General features: G+C 45.8%; 1 protein-coding gene across 1 annotated transcript in view; it reads right to left on the reverse strand.

Moving 5' to 3' along the window:
- Positions 1-18,128, reverse strand: part of LOC124805082 (nuclear cap-binding protein subunit 1) — a 174,774-nt gene that overhangs the window by 133,778 nt on the left and 22,868 nt on the right. Inside the window, exon 3 of the mRNA XM_047265516.1 lies at positions 1,588-1,773. Coding sequence (XP_047121472.1) covers positions 1,588-1,773 — 186 coding nt within the window. The remainder of the gene's footprint in view (positions 1-1,587; positions 1,774-18,128) is intronic.

An 18,128-nucleotide genomic window follows, 5' to 3' on the forward strand; every position in this document is an offset into this window, starting at 1 on the left:
CAGTCAGTGTTGAAGAGAAATTTATGTCATCATCTTCACGCATCATGTTGCTGTGGGGTTAGTACTGCTGTTTATAACAGAAGCTTAGAAGACAAATCGATCATGTCGAAATGGTTGTGTACTGTCTGGGTATACACAATGCTTCCAGTTACCTCCAGAAAGGCAGTTCACAATTCTGTTGCAATCTTCTTGGGGTGCCTACAAAACCATAATTTGCAGGTAGTGGCCTCAGATGGTGTTGTGGACTGTGAAGGATCATTATAAGGCAAATTTTCACCTTTTTGTATCTCACAATAGTGGCTGAAATGTTCCAATTCGGTCACTACGGTGTACACCAATTTGGCAGCCAAATTTCTATTACAACAACCCTTACTCTTACTTCGTTACTTACTCATTTTCTTTTGGCCCCACAAACCACGGTCACTTTCTGGCCTTGTAAATAGCCTCATCTGTAGCATTCTGCCCTTCCCTAGTTAAAAGTATCTGAATATCCCCAGCCATCTGGTCTCCTCATCTTATTTTTGGTCTGGGTTTCTTCTCTGACACTTCTCTTCTACAGATGTGGCCAGCCCATCTCAGTCTCCTTGTCTAGGCTTCCACAACATTTGAATCTTTACATAGCTCCCTGAGCCTCCTGTTCCATATTCAGTGTCTTCTCCTCCCTTATAAATTGGTCCAAATATCTTCTGCAGTATTTTATTTTCAAAAATATTTATCTTTCACTCTGTATGCTTATCTATTCTCCATATTTCTGCCTCATTTAGAAATACTTAGTGTAAAGTGACAAAGCTTGAAATGACACTGTACGGCATCTTGACAGAACGAACAGTGAACACAATCTTCACTGTCCCACTTATGCTTCTGGACAAGGCATTATCTATGGAACTGCACTGAAAATTAAGGTTTACCTTTACAATTGTTATACAGGTGGCTGCAAGCAGTGGTTTCCTATGGTAAAGAAAGTGCTGAGAAAGAAAAACAAATTCTGCAAATCAAGGGGATGATGCACAACTTTTTTAGCAATTTATCAACAAATGGTTCAAATGGCTCTAAGTACTATGGAACTTAACATCTGAGGTCATCAGTCCCCCAGACTTAGAACTACTTAAACCTAACTAACCTAAGGACATCACACACATCCATGCCCAAGGCAGGATTTGAACCTGCAACCGTAGCAGCAGCGCGGTTCTGGACTGAAGCGCCTAGAACCACTCGGCCACAGCGGCCGACCAATTTATTAACAGGTTAAGTCTCAATAAAATCACTCGAGATTTGGCTACTATTCATACAGCTTTTCTAAATTTGTCTTGAGGTTTAGTTATTTATTCTGAAAGTGTTATATTAGGTAAACATGGTCATCAGGCTACATTACAGATCAATCTGTTACCATGACATTTATTTCACCAACTCACAACCAAGTTGTCACTTTATAACCTAACTTTGACCTCATGTTATGCTATAGGTCATTTGTAGCCACAACCAAGATTTTGATGGTGTGGAACTATCATACCATAACCAGAGTTTCAACGAAGAAGTCTTGAACATTTAACTTTATTAGGTTAAAAGTCATAAAAATAAAAACCTCACCTCACCACCAAAATTATAATTCTTTGCATTGAGCAATCCCACCAGTGTAGTGTAGATTGTACATTTCTCAGGCATCTTGATAGCACAATCTGTAAGTATACGAAGTATCTTGGTGCGAAAAGTTGCTAAATCTGCCTCCAGTACACTTGCAAGTCCTTCCAAATTACTCTCCAGCGATGAGGTGCTCTGTAAATTAATTGCAGTTACCATTAACACAAACTATGAACATTTGCTCAAATCACGCACATAAAATTCAGAACAACAATGCCCCCCCCCCCCCCCTCTCTCTCTCCAAAACCATAACAACATTACAAGATCATGTGAAATTAGGCTTTGAAGATATCTGAGCAGTAACAGGTAGTCCACTAATATGGAAACTATGGTAATAACTACAATATCAAACAATAATAAGAAAAAATTACTACAATGGAAGATGCTGGAACTCTTGAAATCATGGGTTTCTTTTCCTGGCAAAAGAAAACTGCAAGCTGGAGGAAATGAATCTATTGAAGAACTGAACAAAAGTTATTCAGACCACCTGGTTGAGGAAACATAGTATGACAAGACAAGAGATAAATCTACAATGAAAAGGTAACAACACATGAGACCTGAAAATTTTTGAAGCTGCAAGTGGTAGTTAACAAATAAAGAAAGACAAAAATGTGATACTGGTCAACAGAAAGAAGCCATAAAACATAAGAGAGAGATGAAAAGCGAAAATTGTGGCTGCAAGGGGGGGGGGGGGGGTGTATAATGAGAGAGATGACAGGGTTAAAGCTGGGTGGCAATTATAGTTTGTAGAGCAAATTCTCACCAAGTTCTGCAGTGCTGGTGTTTGGAGGAAGAGTCTAAATTATCCACACAGGATTTTATCTTTCATTAATCCCTTCCCCTCAGCATCCTCACCTCCTGGTATCAAACTTAAAGGTTTGTTTTCTTTCATTTAAAATCTATTTATCACCCATTTTCCAACCAAGTCCTAAAGATTAAAAGAGGAAGGAAAAAAGTGAGAAAAATTTTGGGTTTTCTGCCTTGCAGACTATGAGGTCGTTAGAGATGGAGCACAAACTTGGGTTGGGGAAACAAGGGGAAAGAAGCTGGCTGTGGGTTTTTTCAAAGGAACCATCCTGGTAATCACATTAAATTATTTAACAGAAACAGGAAAAATGTAATTCCGGATGGCTGTGCAAGGTATTCAGTTTTTATGTTTGAATGACTGGAATAATTTCAACTAAACTTGGTACATCTATTACTTGGTTGTTGGTACACACAAACAGTGGCTCGATAAACAGTGACATGTAAGCAAAAGGAAATTTCAACCAAATGCATTTATATGGCTTACTACCTAGGAAAAAAATAATTTTGGAGTAAGACACCCTTAGCTTCACTAGGAGTTTGGTAGGTGATGTGAAGGTGGTGCCATACAATGATAATCAAATATGATTGATATTAGTGTCAAATATGTGTTTTTTAAGTTTCTACACTAACTGGTGAGTCTCAGTAACATTAATTGATGGCAGCCCTGATAGAAAATGATCCTTAGTGGTGGGTGTGGAATGACTAGTAAACCATAAATGTGAAATATGAGGAGCATTTTCAACTGAACTTTATACACATATCATTTAACGTTGGGAAAGAACCACTTGTTAGATGCACCTAGAACACTCTGGTATAAGGGTGGGAAGTGGGGAGATGGTGGCCTGGTTGATGACGTCCAATTTAAAAGTAACTTAACAGGATAAGGAGGGAGCAATATAGTATTTACCCCACAGAACTTATTCACTCTAGGAGGTTTCCCTTTTAATTTCAAGAGATTGCAATCTTCTCACTAGTGTTCTCAATCACCTATAAATTGCAAGAGAAGGTCTCTTAAGTACAGTGGAATGGAATCGAGATCATCATATTTCTTCAATGGCAATTTTATGTCGCTTGTTCAGAGATGGGTTCACATAGTAATTTATTTGTTTTTCCATCTGTAAGGGAAACTGAAAGTATACTACAGTATATAACAATGTTTTGTGGTAAATTAATATTACAATGAATTTGTAATACATTTTATTTTATTCGTGGAAAAATGCTCCTATCGGAGAACAAAAATGTCTGACTGAAAAGTGGAGTACCAGCTGCCTCATTCTACCTTCCTCAGCACCTTTAAAAATTTTCCAAAAATATTGGCATGCGAGCATATCCAGGCTCTTTATAACATGCAACTCATTTCTCACTCCCACAAACTGCCCTAGTTGAAACCTGCTCATACTCACTGGTCCATCATTGCAAATCTCTCATGCCCATCTACTCCAAATTTCCCATTCTCACTCACTCATTCAGCGCATCTCATTTTCATTATCTCTTTCTGCCTCTCTAACTGTCACCGTCCCAGTCACAGTCCCCTTTGTTCTGCCCTATGAACACTGTCTCCCTCTTACTCTCTCTTACTGCTGATACCTCATTCCTTCCTTTCTTGCCACTGCTGCTGTCTCTTCTCACTGCCTCCTTTGTTATCACTGTCATAGACTTTGTCTCTCAGTATCACTGGTTCTCACCCACTCCCACTTTCTCCTTTTCTTTATTCCTCTCGCAATGACACTGTCTCCATCACTCTTTTGCTCGCACTGTTCTCTCTCACTGTCTACTATGTTCCACTGCCACTGTGTATCTCTCTATCTCTCACATTGCCACTGTCCCCTTCATTCTATCTATACCACACCCACTCTCTACTTGTAATATTCATTACCTCCCTGTCTCTTTCCCGTTGCCACTGTCTCCTCCTCTCTCAGCATAAAAATGTGTGATATTTTCGCATGTCAATACTTTTGTAAAATTTTTTAAAGGTGCCGAGGAAGGTATAAATGAGGCAGCTGTAACCCCAATTTTCAGCCAGAGTCTTTTTAATAAAGCAGGGCATATTCACCTTTTTGTGCTCTGATAGAACTGTTTTTCCCTGGTTCCCTTCTTTTCAGGGCCACAATAGGGCATGTTAATCATATGGAAAGAACTTGATAGGTCAGTAAAATTTTGATACTTTACTTAAGTGAAACTGAAATAACCCAAAACTAATTGTACACTTCAGACCAGATTAAAACTGCAAAAAAAAAATTGCATGTGCTTCAGTACTACAACATGGAGTTCCCAGAACCCTTTTGATGATAACAGAGACATTTTACATCATATTTCTCTGTGCCACATCATGTTTTTGCCTCACACCACATTTTACGGGCACAAGTAGGGTAACTTTGATCCTCTGTATCTCAGAATCTGATAAAGATGTCTACAAAATTTTCAACATTGTTTGAGACAGGAATCTTAGGAATATATCATAAACATTACACACATTTGCTATGCATAGCGCATCTTGGAATCCTTGGTTGGGTTCTGGTCTGCTGGTGACAGCAAAAATATAGTAAAAAACCCTTTTTTAGGGTTTTCTGATGAACTGCCCGTGAACTAATGGTATATACATAAGTCCCATCAAGCCCACCATAGACCACATCAAATGCAAAAAGAACCACCCGATTTTCTATATTTGCCTAAGCATTAGGAAGTGTATACCGTTCATACTTTGTCCCTGTACTGTAGGATTGCAACACTAAGACTACCCTTCTGTTGGATATATGGATGGCCCATAGCCCAAGAGCTGCCCAAAACCCTTGACTATACATTTTTATCACCAACAGAATCCATTATATGAGCATGGGAAAATTTCGGTTTTATGTGTGGTGTTTTAGAACATATTGGTAAGCATGCTGTTGTATGCACTTACAGTTTTCAAAGCATATAATGTAAGATGGAGTTAAACTGGGCAACTGTGGACAATAAAGTACTTTGGAAACAAAAGTCCATATTTATATGGAAATGAGGCACAGGTATATTAGTTTGATCCTATGAAACACTAGGCAAGAGACTAGCTATACCTTACTGTCCACATTTTTGTCACAAGGCAAGAAAAAAGACAAAGGTTAAAGATTTCAGATCTAGATAATTTTTCAACTGCTCCATAGAACCAATCCACCTCAATTAGACCAGCATGCGGCAAGAAAAACCCCAAAACCCAACTACCATGCCCTCACACCGAAACTAGTTTAAAACCTTATATCTGAGAATATTTCACTTTCATGAAGGAAATGGAAAACCAGTTCCACTCTCCATGAGTTGTCCGTCGATATAAGAGGCAAAGAACCTGGAAGATGATGCTTAGCATGGAGCCACGAGGAGGGGGCATTACACCAGGTTGTTAGCTATTGTCTGTAAGGTTCTGCAACAAGAATGTGGGAGTGGCTCGTTACATAACATAAAACTGTGTGTTAATTTAGTGTGACTGATGCAGAGGTGTAGAACCATGGATTTGGACCTGCAGGAATGGAAAGTGGAGTGGGCTGTAGCAGTAATCTTTCTGATTTATTAGACGGGGCAATAACCCATCAGATGTTATTCCATCTCCGAGTGAGGAGAGGTCTTATTTGCACCTACAAATCTGAAGCTGGGTTCATCAAAGTAAATGTTGGAAAAGTAATCGCTTGTCTAGACAAACAAGTCAGTCAGTTCACAGTTCATTCCCTGAGAAACACAAATGATTTAAGGACCGAAAGACAATTGTGCAGGCAGTATGACTCAGGTCAGAGAGAAAGTCATGAATAACAGATATCAAAAAGAACAACATTGGTCAAAAGCCTGCAGACTGCTCAATGAGTCACTACAAATTAAAACATGGTCAAGAAAGATCTGTTTAACAGAACATTGGGCTCTGATAACGGCTGTCAGATCTGCCGTAAAACACAACACGTTTCCAGCAACAAATGTTGTTTCTAACTAGCAGGAGATGTAAAAGCATATACTGGCTGTCAATAGAACTCACGGTAGTACCCTGATACTCCTGAACAACAAACTAGAACAGACACCAAAAGGTCAATGGGGCAACGGCAACTTTAAGCCCTTTACATAGATCAGTTCTAATTCATTATCCGAGTACTAACCAGGGAGAGGGCAGGAGGGTTGTGAGAAAACATAGGGATCACTGTTGTGACTCGCCGATCATTCAAAGCGCCGCCGCGCAATTACGCGCGTCCTCTACGTGCGGCGCTGTCTGCCAGCCATGCAGCAGCTGCGCCACCTAAGCGGCCAGCCGAGCAGCGGCCGCTAGACTGGGACTCAGTGCTCATTCGAATGCTAACGTGTGCACATGTCTTGCTTGTCAACTTATTCTGTGACTTATACGTGTTTTGTCGTTCTGAAATATATTTGTTAAACTTGACGTTACAACAATTGGCCATGAGGTAGTAGATTTTTCCTTTTCACCGTAGACCCACAGGGTTCCATGGCTACTGTCGAGCAACTATTGCAAAATCTCCTTGAACAGCAAACGCTTCTGACAGCGGCGATTCGCGATTTCGTCACGGCGTCAAATGGGGGTCGTTTCTCGTCGTTGGCTGTACCTCCTTTTCTTCCTTACGACAAGACGGCGGAAGACTGGTCTGATTATGAAAAACTTCTTCGACAGCACTTCTTGGCATTTCATGTCGCGGACGAACAACCATGTATGTCTCTGTTCCTTTCCTGGATTTCACCTCAAATGTATTGGTTGTTGTCGCAATTGGCTCCTTTGAAGGATACTGCATCTTTGTCCTTTGCTGCAATGTGCTCACTTCTGTCTGTCTATTTTCAAAAGCAAACGCATGTGGTAGCCTCTCGTGTTGCCTTTTATCGTTGTCAAAAACAGCCACATCAATCCTATCGCGCTTGGGCAGCTGAACTTCACGGCCTCAGTCGAAAGTGTCAATTTGTTACTGACGTTCACAAAGAATCCTATGCCGATTCCATGGTACGGGATGCTATTATCCGGTCGGCGCCCGACAAAGAAGTCTGGCAACGTGCCCTTCAGTTGGCGAATCCGAGTCTAGATGAAGTTCTCTCCATTGTGCAGTCTTTTGAAATTTCTCACACTGCTGGGGCCCAAATAGAGGCGTGGGGTGATGCCGGGGAAATAAAACCTCTGTGCGCTGTTGACGACGCACGCGGCGCGTCCCCGCCGGCCGACGTGGCCGCAGTGCGCTCCCACGCGCAGCCTCGGCCTAACCGTAAACAACTCGCTAAGAAACTGCAGCAAAACCCCCGGCAACTTCCTTCATGTCCGCGGTGTTTTATGAAACATTCACGCGAGGATTGTCCCCAACGTTGGGCTGTGTGTCACAATTGCAAAAAGAAAGGTCATGTGTTTTCTGTTTGCAAATCCGACCGCATACATGATGTTCATGAACATGACGCTGATTCTGATTCTGTGTTGTCTGTCAATTGCACTTCTTCCCTTTCAGGGAAGTTATTCCTCACTGTCCAAATCCTTGGTCGAGATGTTTGCATGCTGGTGGATACCGGTTCTGCTGCCACTATAATTAATTCTCAGACGTATCTTCAGTTGGGTTCTCCACTCCTGTCACCTGTCACTCGGCAATTACGGACGTACAATAAACAGAAGAGTTCTCTCTTGGGACAGTTTAATGCTGAGGTATCTTACAAATCCATCGTTCGCACTGTTCCCATATCTGTGGTCGACCAGAGCAATGCAGAAAATCTTTTTGGTTTCGATGCCTTTCGCGTTTTTGGGTTCTCCATAGGTGACTCTGTCAATATTGTCTCTGATGCTATTCCTTGTGCTCAACTGGATTCCTTGTCGACGACATTTTCGTCCCGTTTTTCTCCTGGGTTAGGCCGTGCTAACGACTTTGAAGCTCATATCACGCTCAAACCCACTGCTCGGCCTAAGTTTTTTCGGGCTCGGCCCATTCCTGTGGCCCTTCGTGATGGGGTAAAACGGGAGTTGGATCGTCTCACTACTTCGGGGGTCTTGCTTCCTGTCACTTCCAGTGAGTGGTCCTCTCCTGCCGTTGTCGTTGCTAAGCCAAATGGTGATACTCGTCTCTGTGGCGATTTCAAAGCCACTGTAAATGCTCAATGCATCATTGACACTTACCCTATGCCCCGTCCTGAAGAACTGTTCACTAAACTTGCTGGAGGCCAGTATTATTCTAAAATTGACCTGTCGGAAGCTAATCAACAACTTCCTCTCGACGCTGCGTCCCGACAGTTTCTGGTCCTTAACACGACTTTCGGCCTCTATCAATACCAACGCTTGCCTTTCGGGGTTGCTAGCGCCCCTGCTCTCTTTCAGCGATTCTTGGAACAATTATTGCTCCCTGTCCCTGGGTGTATCAATTACATGGACGACATTGTTGTCACTGGCTCCACCACTGAAGAACATCTTCAAAATCTCCGCACACTTTTTCATGTCTTACAGACTGCCGGTCTTAAGTGTAATCTTCAGAAATCACAATTTTTTCAGGCATCAATCACATACTTGGGGTTTCAACTCTCTCGAGATGGTATTTGTCCGCTTCAGCAAACTTTCGCTGCGATCGATGCCCTTCCTCGCCCTACATATGTTAAGGAACTGCAGGCCTTCTTGGGGAAAATAGCATACTATCACAAGTTTTTACCGTCTGCTGCTTCGGTGGCACAGCCATTGCATCGCCTGTTGCATAAAAACGTGCCTTTTCACTGGTTCGCGTCATGCGATGCGGCTTTCCAGAAATTGAAGACTATGCTGAAACAGGCCCCGTGCCTGGCTACTTATCGACCTGGCCAACATCTTGTTCTTGCCACAGACGCCTCTCAATATGGGGTCGGTTCAGCCCTTGCGCACCATTTTTCTGACGGTTCGGAACAACCCATTGCTTATGCCTCCAAAACGGTCACGGATGCCCAACAAAAGTATTCTCAAATTGAAAAAGAAGCTTTGGCCATTATTTATGCTCTTCATAAGTTTGGTGTTTCTCTCTATTGCTCAAAATTTCATCTTGTTACAGATCACAAACCACTTGTTTCCTTGTTTCATCCATCAACGTCACTTCCCGACAAGGCTGCACACCGCCTCCAGCGTTGGGCTCTTTACTTGTCTCCTTTCAATTATGAGATTCATTTCCAGCCAATGGCTCAACATGTGAATGCTGATGCTCTCTCTCACCTTCCCATGGGTCCTGATCAGGCATTCGATAGGGACGAACTTTTGTGTTTCCACCTGGATGTTGCCGAGCGGCGGGTTGTGGAAGGGTTCCCCATCACTGGGGACAGGCTGGCGGCTGCTAAGGGTTCTGACCCTACCCTCTCCCGGGTTTTACACTGTATTCAGAAGGGTTGGCCACATCACCCGTCTGCTAAGACTTCTGATCCGTTGCGGAACTACTACGCTTTGCGCTACCGCCTCATGGCTAGGGATGGTGTTATCCTCCTCTCCACTGAAAATGCTTCGCCGCGTGTTGTGGTACCTGCGTCTTTGCGTGCTTCTGTCTTGCGCCTCCTTCACCAAGGGCACTGGGGCGTCTCTCGCACAAAATCTCTGGCGTGCCGTCATGTGTACTGGCCTGGCATCGACTCTGAAATAGCACACATGGTCGCTGCCTGCGGCCCTTGTGCGTCACAGGCCGCTGCCCCGAAGTCATCTTTGTCCCCATGGCCTTCGCCTGAGAAGCCCTGGGAGCGCATTCATGCTGACTTTGCGGGACCCTTTTTAGGTACTTATTGGCTCCTCGTAATGGACGCCTACTCTAACTTTGCTTTCATTGTCCATTGCACGTCACCTACCACCGCGGCAACCACCAGTGCTCTCGCCCGCATTTTTTCTTTGGAAGGTCTCCCCTCTACTCTTGTTACTGATAATGGTCCGCAATTTGCCTCTTCCGACTTTGCGGATTTTTGCGCTCGTCACGGTGTTATGCATGTCACGGCCCCGCCTTTCCATCCACAATCAAACGGTGAGGCTGAACGACTGGTCCGCACATTTAAGGCTCAGATGAGGAAACTCCTGACTTCTTCTGCTGCTGATGATGCGCTTCTCCGGTTTCTGGCGTCTTACCGTTTCACCCCCATGGGTGACCACAGCCCGGCGGAGCTCTTACATGGCCGACAGCCCCGCACGCTACTTCATCTTCTGCGGCCTTCCACCTCATAGCCGCGGGTGCCTTCACTTGGCCGGTTCACCGCCGACGACCTCGTCTGGGTAGGGGGATATGGCAGGCGGCCAAAATGGAGCCCGGGCCGCATCTTAAGACACTGTGGCAGACGCCTATATGAAATCCAGACGGACACGGGTGTTGCAGTGCATCATTCGGACCAGCTTCGGCCTCGTGTGCCGGCAACGCCTGTTCCGAATGCCGCTACACCACCTTTGGCTCTACCTGACGCTCGGGATCTTGGCATCTCTCAATACTCACAACGCAGCCCTCTCACCGTCATCGCGATGCCAGCACAAGAACGGACGCCACCAGGAGACGTGCCCATGCAGGAACTGGATGACCATCCTCTGTCAGACCAAATCTACTCGCCTCCTCCTCCAACGGACGTCGACACATCGCCCATGTCTCCTGTCATATCAACTGGACTTGCCGCAATGGGCGGATTGGTGCATGGGGCCCCAGCAGATTCGACCCCTACGTCTCCTGTCATTTCGACCCGTTATCATCGGGGACACTTCCGTCCGTACGGGAAGCCTCCTCCTCGAGACTTTGCGGCGAGTCAAACAATGCCTATGGACATTAGCCATCTCCAGGACACCTCCATCAAGACCAGTGCAACAATTTCAAAGGGGGGAAAAGTGTTGTGACTCGCCAATCATTCAAAGGGCCGCCGCGCAATTACGCGCATCCTCTATGTGCGGCGCTGTCTGCCAGCCATGCAGCAGCTGCGCCACCTAAGCGGCCAGCCGAGCAGCGGCCGCTAGAGTGGGACTCAGTGCTCATTCGAATGCTAACGTGTGCACATGTCTTGCTTGTCAACTTTCTCTGTGACATATATGTGTTGTGTCGTTCTGAAATACATTTGTTAAACTTGACGTTATAACAATCACATTCTAAAGAGGTTAGGCGATGGTCCCAGCAGAGGGCATTCCAAATGTTAATCCACCTGAGGACAGATGCTGGATGGGGGGGGGGGGGGGGGTAAATACCTTTTAACCAGAAGGAATTTGATATGCTAGATTATCAAGAAATTGTCAGATGTGATTGTGTACATGAGCAAGAGTTGGTAAAATAGGGACTGAAGAGGGAAAATCTCCACTTTGCCTTGGAGATTGTCTGCAGGACTAGTCCGTAAGGCACCACTGGACAACCATATTCCACTATGATGACTAGCTCCAAAAATTTGAAAGCTGAAGATATCAGTGACCTACAGATATGGCAACTATAGCCTATTCAGGAAGAGACCAGGACCTGGTAAATACAGAGAGTAACACCAGCCACATCCCAAAAGGTGTACAAACTCGATCACAGAACAACTGGTGGTATAAAAACTGGTGAATAAATATTGGTAGGGAGCCTCAAATGCCCCAATCATGGAGGATAAATAAAAAGCTTGTCGGAATGCTGTTCCCAATCTAAATAGATGGTCAGCTGTGGATCACCCCTCCCAGAAACAACAATGATACAAGGACAAAAGGCCCCACGATTTGAGCACCAGCATAGTTGATGGGCTACCAACCTTTCAAGCAGTGTTCTGGGGACAGTAGTGACACAAATCACTTGGTAGCTGTTGATGGACAACGGGTATTTGCCTTGTTTAAGGACTGGGACAATGATACTATCTCACCACTTCGATGGTAAAACACCTACTAGCCACACCCACTTGAAGACACTGACTAGATGCGAGTATTTCAGTATAATGTAGCCAGTCCCTCACTGGGCCATTACGACCACCATCATTACCAATGTGTCCTGCAGGTTGTCTTGTGGCTGGGCTGTAGGCATTCCTCTTCAGAGATGCCCGTTTCTCGCTATGCTGTGCACACACTGGCTATATTGATGCTGTGATCTCAAACTACTTTCTTCGTCTGCAATCACGTGGCTAGACGCATCTGCACGCCCACTATTCACAATGGCACTGTGATCAGTCACGTGATTATGCTCATATTTATTCGCCAGCCTTTATAGGATGAGACAAGGACACCAGCAGGCAGGCAGTTGTACTGCTCTGGGCAATTATGCCAGCCACTTGCTGCCCATCAGTGAGAACCTCATCATCCATCTTGCTGGCCCTTGGTATTGCCACCGAATCCTCAGGGGCCACCACTAGTCAAGCCATTGTGCTTATTGGTCCCCAACGCCTGCTGACGTTGTCCCTGGTTCATCGGTTCTGCACCAGGGAACTCTGCTGGCACCATCGCATTTCATGTTGCTGGTCATACTCCTTCCTCCCAGGTGCTACCGACGCACACAGCTGGCCCAGCGGCCCCATTGCATCCATGTGGCCACTGCTAATTAAGCACTGCTTTGCTAGCAGCTGTCATTGCCTGTCGATGCCTGCCACTGCTGTAGCAAGCTCAATAGACCACTGACAGTGTCAGCCTTGCTCGACACCAGTCACACCCCTCTCATTGCAATACTGACACCACCATTGCCAACTGACACTGCTGTTGGCTCATTGGGCTACCAACGCTGCCAGCCTCACTGAACATCACTTGCGTCCCCTCTGCCCACAACGTCAAACACTGGGTGCCTGCCACACTGTACACAGCATCACCGAGTGCCATGTAAGTCCACGTCACAGCACTACGCTGGATCTATACTATTCCTCGATGAGCCTCTGATACGATACTATCAGGCGTAACATATTGTTAACCAGTGTACAATAACCTCTTGCATTTATCACCCATGATCAGTTGTCGCTTCTTTAGCCATTGCCACTCCACTGTGCAAGGACATAAAAACTGCATAAAACAAATATATGCACCTCATCTCACCTGCTGCATAAAAGGTGGCGATGAGATGTTCCAGGCACACCACAGTGCACCGGTTGCAGATGCGACTGTTGACTCTGATTTCACACACCTTGCCTCACTCGCCACCACTGCCCAGCTCAAACCCAATGCCCACCGCCCCTCTGACTGTTGCCATGGGTGGAATCTCGCTATCATGGGCTACCGACACCCGTTGTTCAAGTGACATGGCGGTCTCATCGCTGGTCCCCATAAATTGTGCCTTGCCCTACTTGAGTCCTGCCCATGCCCGCAGCTTCCAGAGACCCAGTCATCCCATCGGCAGCTGCTATGGGTCAAGCTACGATCCCCTCTGCTGCTGAAGCCCACCGCACTGGAATCCATGTCCTCCTCTGGCGGTCACTGGTGGTCAAGTCTTGCTCCCATTGGCCATCACAGCAAGTGCTGCAGAGGTGCTAGGATCCTGAGGACAACCCTGGTAGCTTGACCACCTGCAGTCAATAACTGACAATGCGTTCCTACATATGTTCCAGCGTCTTGGCTGCGCCCTCGGCATCCCACTTGAAGCTGCATTGACCTCTCAGCATAAAGCTGAGCCCCCAGTGCTCTTTTGCACACCCTGCTGTTGCGCTGATGTTCTGCTGGTATCTTCGTGTGTCTGGCACCCATTGATGTTAGGGTTCTGCCACCCACTGGCTACTGCCAACCCTTCAATGCATCTTCGGGTTGTTCGCATTCTTGTGTCTCGGGCAGCCATCAATGGCCAAGATCCTGCTTTCCATCACCCACTGATGCCCTGTCTCACCACTTCCTGTCGCTGGACGCCCATCAGTCCTTCTGGAGCTCATCTATGCCTTCTCTGTGTCTTTGGAACTTCCACACCTTACACCCATTGGCTGCCCTGCTGAGCGCATTGTGTTTCCAGCTATCACCTCTTTTCTGGGTGCCTGGACACTATACTACCTCTCTTTTCAGTGGTGCTACTCTCGGTGTTGCCCTTACCTTACTCTTTTGTCCATGATACACCTGGTGATGTATTTTCTGTTGCTTTGGGACTTGCTCATGGCCCACCCTTTTTGTTTTGCGTGTTTTCCGCACAACCATATGTTTCTTGGATCCCATCGCATCCCCAGTTAGTTAAACCTTCACTCCCTGCGGGCACTGATGCTCTTCTAGCCTGTTCTGCCCTTTTGTCACATTCTGGCACTCCTCATGTGCCCTCTGCCCAAGGCCTTTGCCTCTTTGCTATTTTTCTTTCAGCCAATCTGATGCCACCATCTCTTCCTAAGGAGGAAGGAGTATTGTAGCCAGCCCCTCACTGGACCACTATATCGACAAGCAAACCCTTGTGTCCTGTGCAAGTTGCCTAGTGGCCGGGTTGTAGGCATTTCCTCATCAGAGGGGTCACCCCCCCTCCCCTTCCTCCCCATCCCCCCATGCTGTGCACACATACCCTATAGTGGTGCTATGATCTCTGAACTACTTTCTCACTGCGACCACGTATCTAGAGCCATCTGTGGCCACAACATCCGTAATGGCACTGCGATCAGCCATGTGATCGTCTTCATATCAATCCGTCTGCCTTTATAGGCTGCGACAAGGCCACCAGCAGGCAGTCAGTTGCTCTGCCTGGGCAATTATGCCGGCAACTTGCGGCCCACCAGTCAGAGCCTCATCATTCATCTCACCGGCCATCGGTGTCTCTGCAACCTCGGGGGCTGCCACTGCCGAGCCAGCGCTACCAGATGCCTGCCGATGTTGTCCCTGGTTCATCAGTTCTGCACCATCACACTCTGTTGGCGTATCTGTGTACTGGGAGGCACTGCTGGTCAAATGCTTTCCTCCCAGCTTACGACGACACCAAATGGTGGCCTGTCGAGTTCGAGGCTACCGGGCGGCTACTGCCGATCGAGTGATGCCTCGCCAGCAGTTGTCACTGCCTGTTGGCGCCTGCCACTGCTGCAGCCAGCTGATTGGGCTACCGACACTGCCAGCCTCATTGGGCACCAGTCACATTCCTCTCCTTGCAGCTTCAATCGCCAGATGCCTACTGACACTGCCATCTCTCAGAGTACCACTCCCATCGCCAACCGATGCTGCAGTCAGCTCGTTGGGCTACCGACAGTGCAAGCCTCACCGAGCACCAGTCGCACCCACTCTCGCCACAACGACAATCACCAGCGGCCTTCCACAGCCTACAGAGCATCACCGGGCATCAACTACGTCCACGCCACAGAACCACACCATCTTCAGGCTACTCCCAGAACAGCCTCTAATATTATAACATCGGACGTCATCTACTGTTAACCACTGTGCAATAACCCTTGCAGGTATCATACGGAAACTTCTGTAACTTCCTGTGTCTTTGCCACTGTGCAAGGACATAAAACAGTAACATCATATGTTGGCTCATCTGATCATAAATTGAATCAGAGCCTGGCGCTGTATCATGTGATATGCCCGGAGTCTGAAGCAGTTCTCAGTCAGTGAAACATTCACTACATAGTTCTGTGTGACAGGGTAAAAGATAGTGAGATGGCTTCATCTTGTTTTTTATGCACTTGAAAGGCAGCCAGGTAAAAGCCAGGTAAGAACAGGGCGATACAGTTGTAAAATGGGTCACAAAGTATTTGGCAAGAACTGACATGTCGGTATATATACCACCCTGAAGGAGGAGATCTGGGACACTTGTTGAGCTTTGGTGGTCTAACAGACTAAGGAGCATAGCCCACATCTTGGATGGAAAGGCGTATGTTTTCAAGGAGGAGATGTAGTGCTCCCAGCATTCCTTCTTATTGCATTTAATCAGACGGCGAGCCTTAACAAAGGTGGTCTGTGAAGGATAGTGCTTGATATCTTGCAGGGCCCTTAGATGATCCTGAATATTTGTTTCAATGTCTTAATTCACCATGGAGCCAGATGGGGGTGGAGTGGGACCGTAAAAAGTAGGACGGCAGTTCCAGCAGTGAGGATGATTGCATCGGAATCTGAGACAACTTCGACAATCTCATCATTGTAACATGGCGGACAGGGGGCGAAGGTAATGGCACAGCTTTACAACTACCATTTGGCTGTTCAAAAAGCCCAGTATGGTACCTGATCTGTCAGGTGGTGACAAGGAAGTAACATAATCATCAGAAAGTCGCCACTGTGCACCATTGTGCACAAGATCAGAAAGAAGCTGGTCAATCTGAAGGCCACTATCAGAAGAAGTGGTACTTCCCCGAAGGAAGTAATGTGCTCTGAAATCTCCACATAAGAGAAAAGGAGTGGGGAGTTGCTGGATTACGGTAGTCAACACATGGTAAGTAAGTGCCTTATCTGGAGGTAAACAAACATTACTATCGTTAATGACTGCGGTTGTCTGCACTTATACAGCTATGCTTCCAATGTGGCACGAAGGTGAATCTGATCACTGACGACGCCTGTACGGTGCTGACAGAGTGAGTGGTAAGCTTGAAGAGTTGGGAAATGGCCATCAGTGAGGTGCATTTCTTGAAGGGCAACAAAGATCGTAGAACAGGAGAAAATTAGTAGTTGTAATTCTGGCAACTGACAGCAATATTCATTTCAGTTCCAGTGGATCATCACATTGGAGTGCTTCGGTTAGGCACACAAAAACTACTTTGTGATTGACAGACTACAGTGATGTGGGGCAGTGTTGCCAGCAAGCAGCCAGTCACGCGTGACACAGCTCTGCAGGTACCAACAAAACAGGCAATAAAGCGAGCATGTGGCACTCCACAAAGAACAATAGTTGACTGGGAGTTGGTACTCAACACCTGACTATCTGAAACATCAGTCACAATGTAAGTCTAATCGGAGTATAGGAGGACAGGTAATGCCCCACAATCACCACCTGTAAATGGTGGAGGTTGTGACAAAGCAAGCAGGGATAATTTTAATTCCCCTCTTGTTTTGCCATCTGCCTCCTTAAACTCGTTTTTTCACTTTCAACAATTTACCATTAACATACGTGAATATAATCTGAATTTTCATAAAAGAAAAAGGCTGGCCCTTAGTTTAAAAGAATATAACACAAGATCTAATTCTGTGCTTAGTTTTATGTATGAAATTGATCTTCTGATTTATTTCAACTATTCCTAGTTCATACTTTCTTTATAGGGTGAAATCAGTAATTGTTTCGTACCTTACATGCTATTGTTCATGTATAAACAAATATAAATTCTTATAATAGAGGGAAACATTCCACGTAGGAAATAAATATCTAAAAACAAAGATGATTTGACTTACCAAATGAAAGTGCTGGCAGGTCGACAGACACACAAACAACCACAAACACACACACAAAATTCAAGCTTTCGCTGGATGGATCAAGTAATGGGAGTCAAACTATAAAACAAGGAAGTTAAAACACACACAGTAAAAGGCAGAAAAGATTAGATCAAATCTAAAAATTGGAAAAATGATCTTTCCACTGGGAAGTGGTCATGGGGTCCCAGTCTGAGAAAATGTGCTGGGAAGGAGGCCCCAACCACAACCATCCTGCCTCTGCTCCAGGAGTAAAGCAAAACCTTATACCTGGAAGTAAACAATTTCACAGAGGAAACTGAGGACCAGATCAACCATCCGTCAATTGTCTGGTAATATAAAAATTAAGGAAGGCAAAGGGCCATAAGAAGTATACATTCCACCAATACGTGGGATACCATCAGCCTGGCTCCACAACCATGTTGTGGGAGTGGTTCGCTACACAGGAGGAAAAAATGGATGAGCCTGGTACGACCAATGTGAAGACAGCATTAAGCAGTGGACTCCTTCTGAGAGG

The sequence above is a fragment of the Schistocerca piceifrons genome, chromosome 7 (genome assembly GCF_021461385.2).
Source record: "Schistocerca piceifrons isolate TAMUIC-IGC-003096 chromosome 7, iqSchPice1.1, whole genome shotgun sequence".
NCBI classification, from domain to species: Eukaryota; Metazoa; Arthropoda; class Insecta; order Orthoptera; family Acrididae; genus Schistocerca; species Schistocerca piceifrons.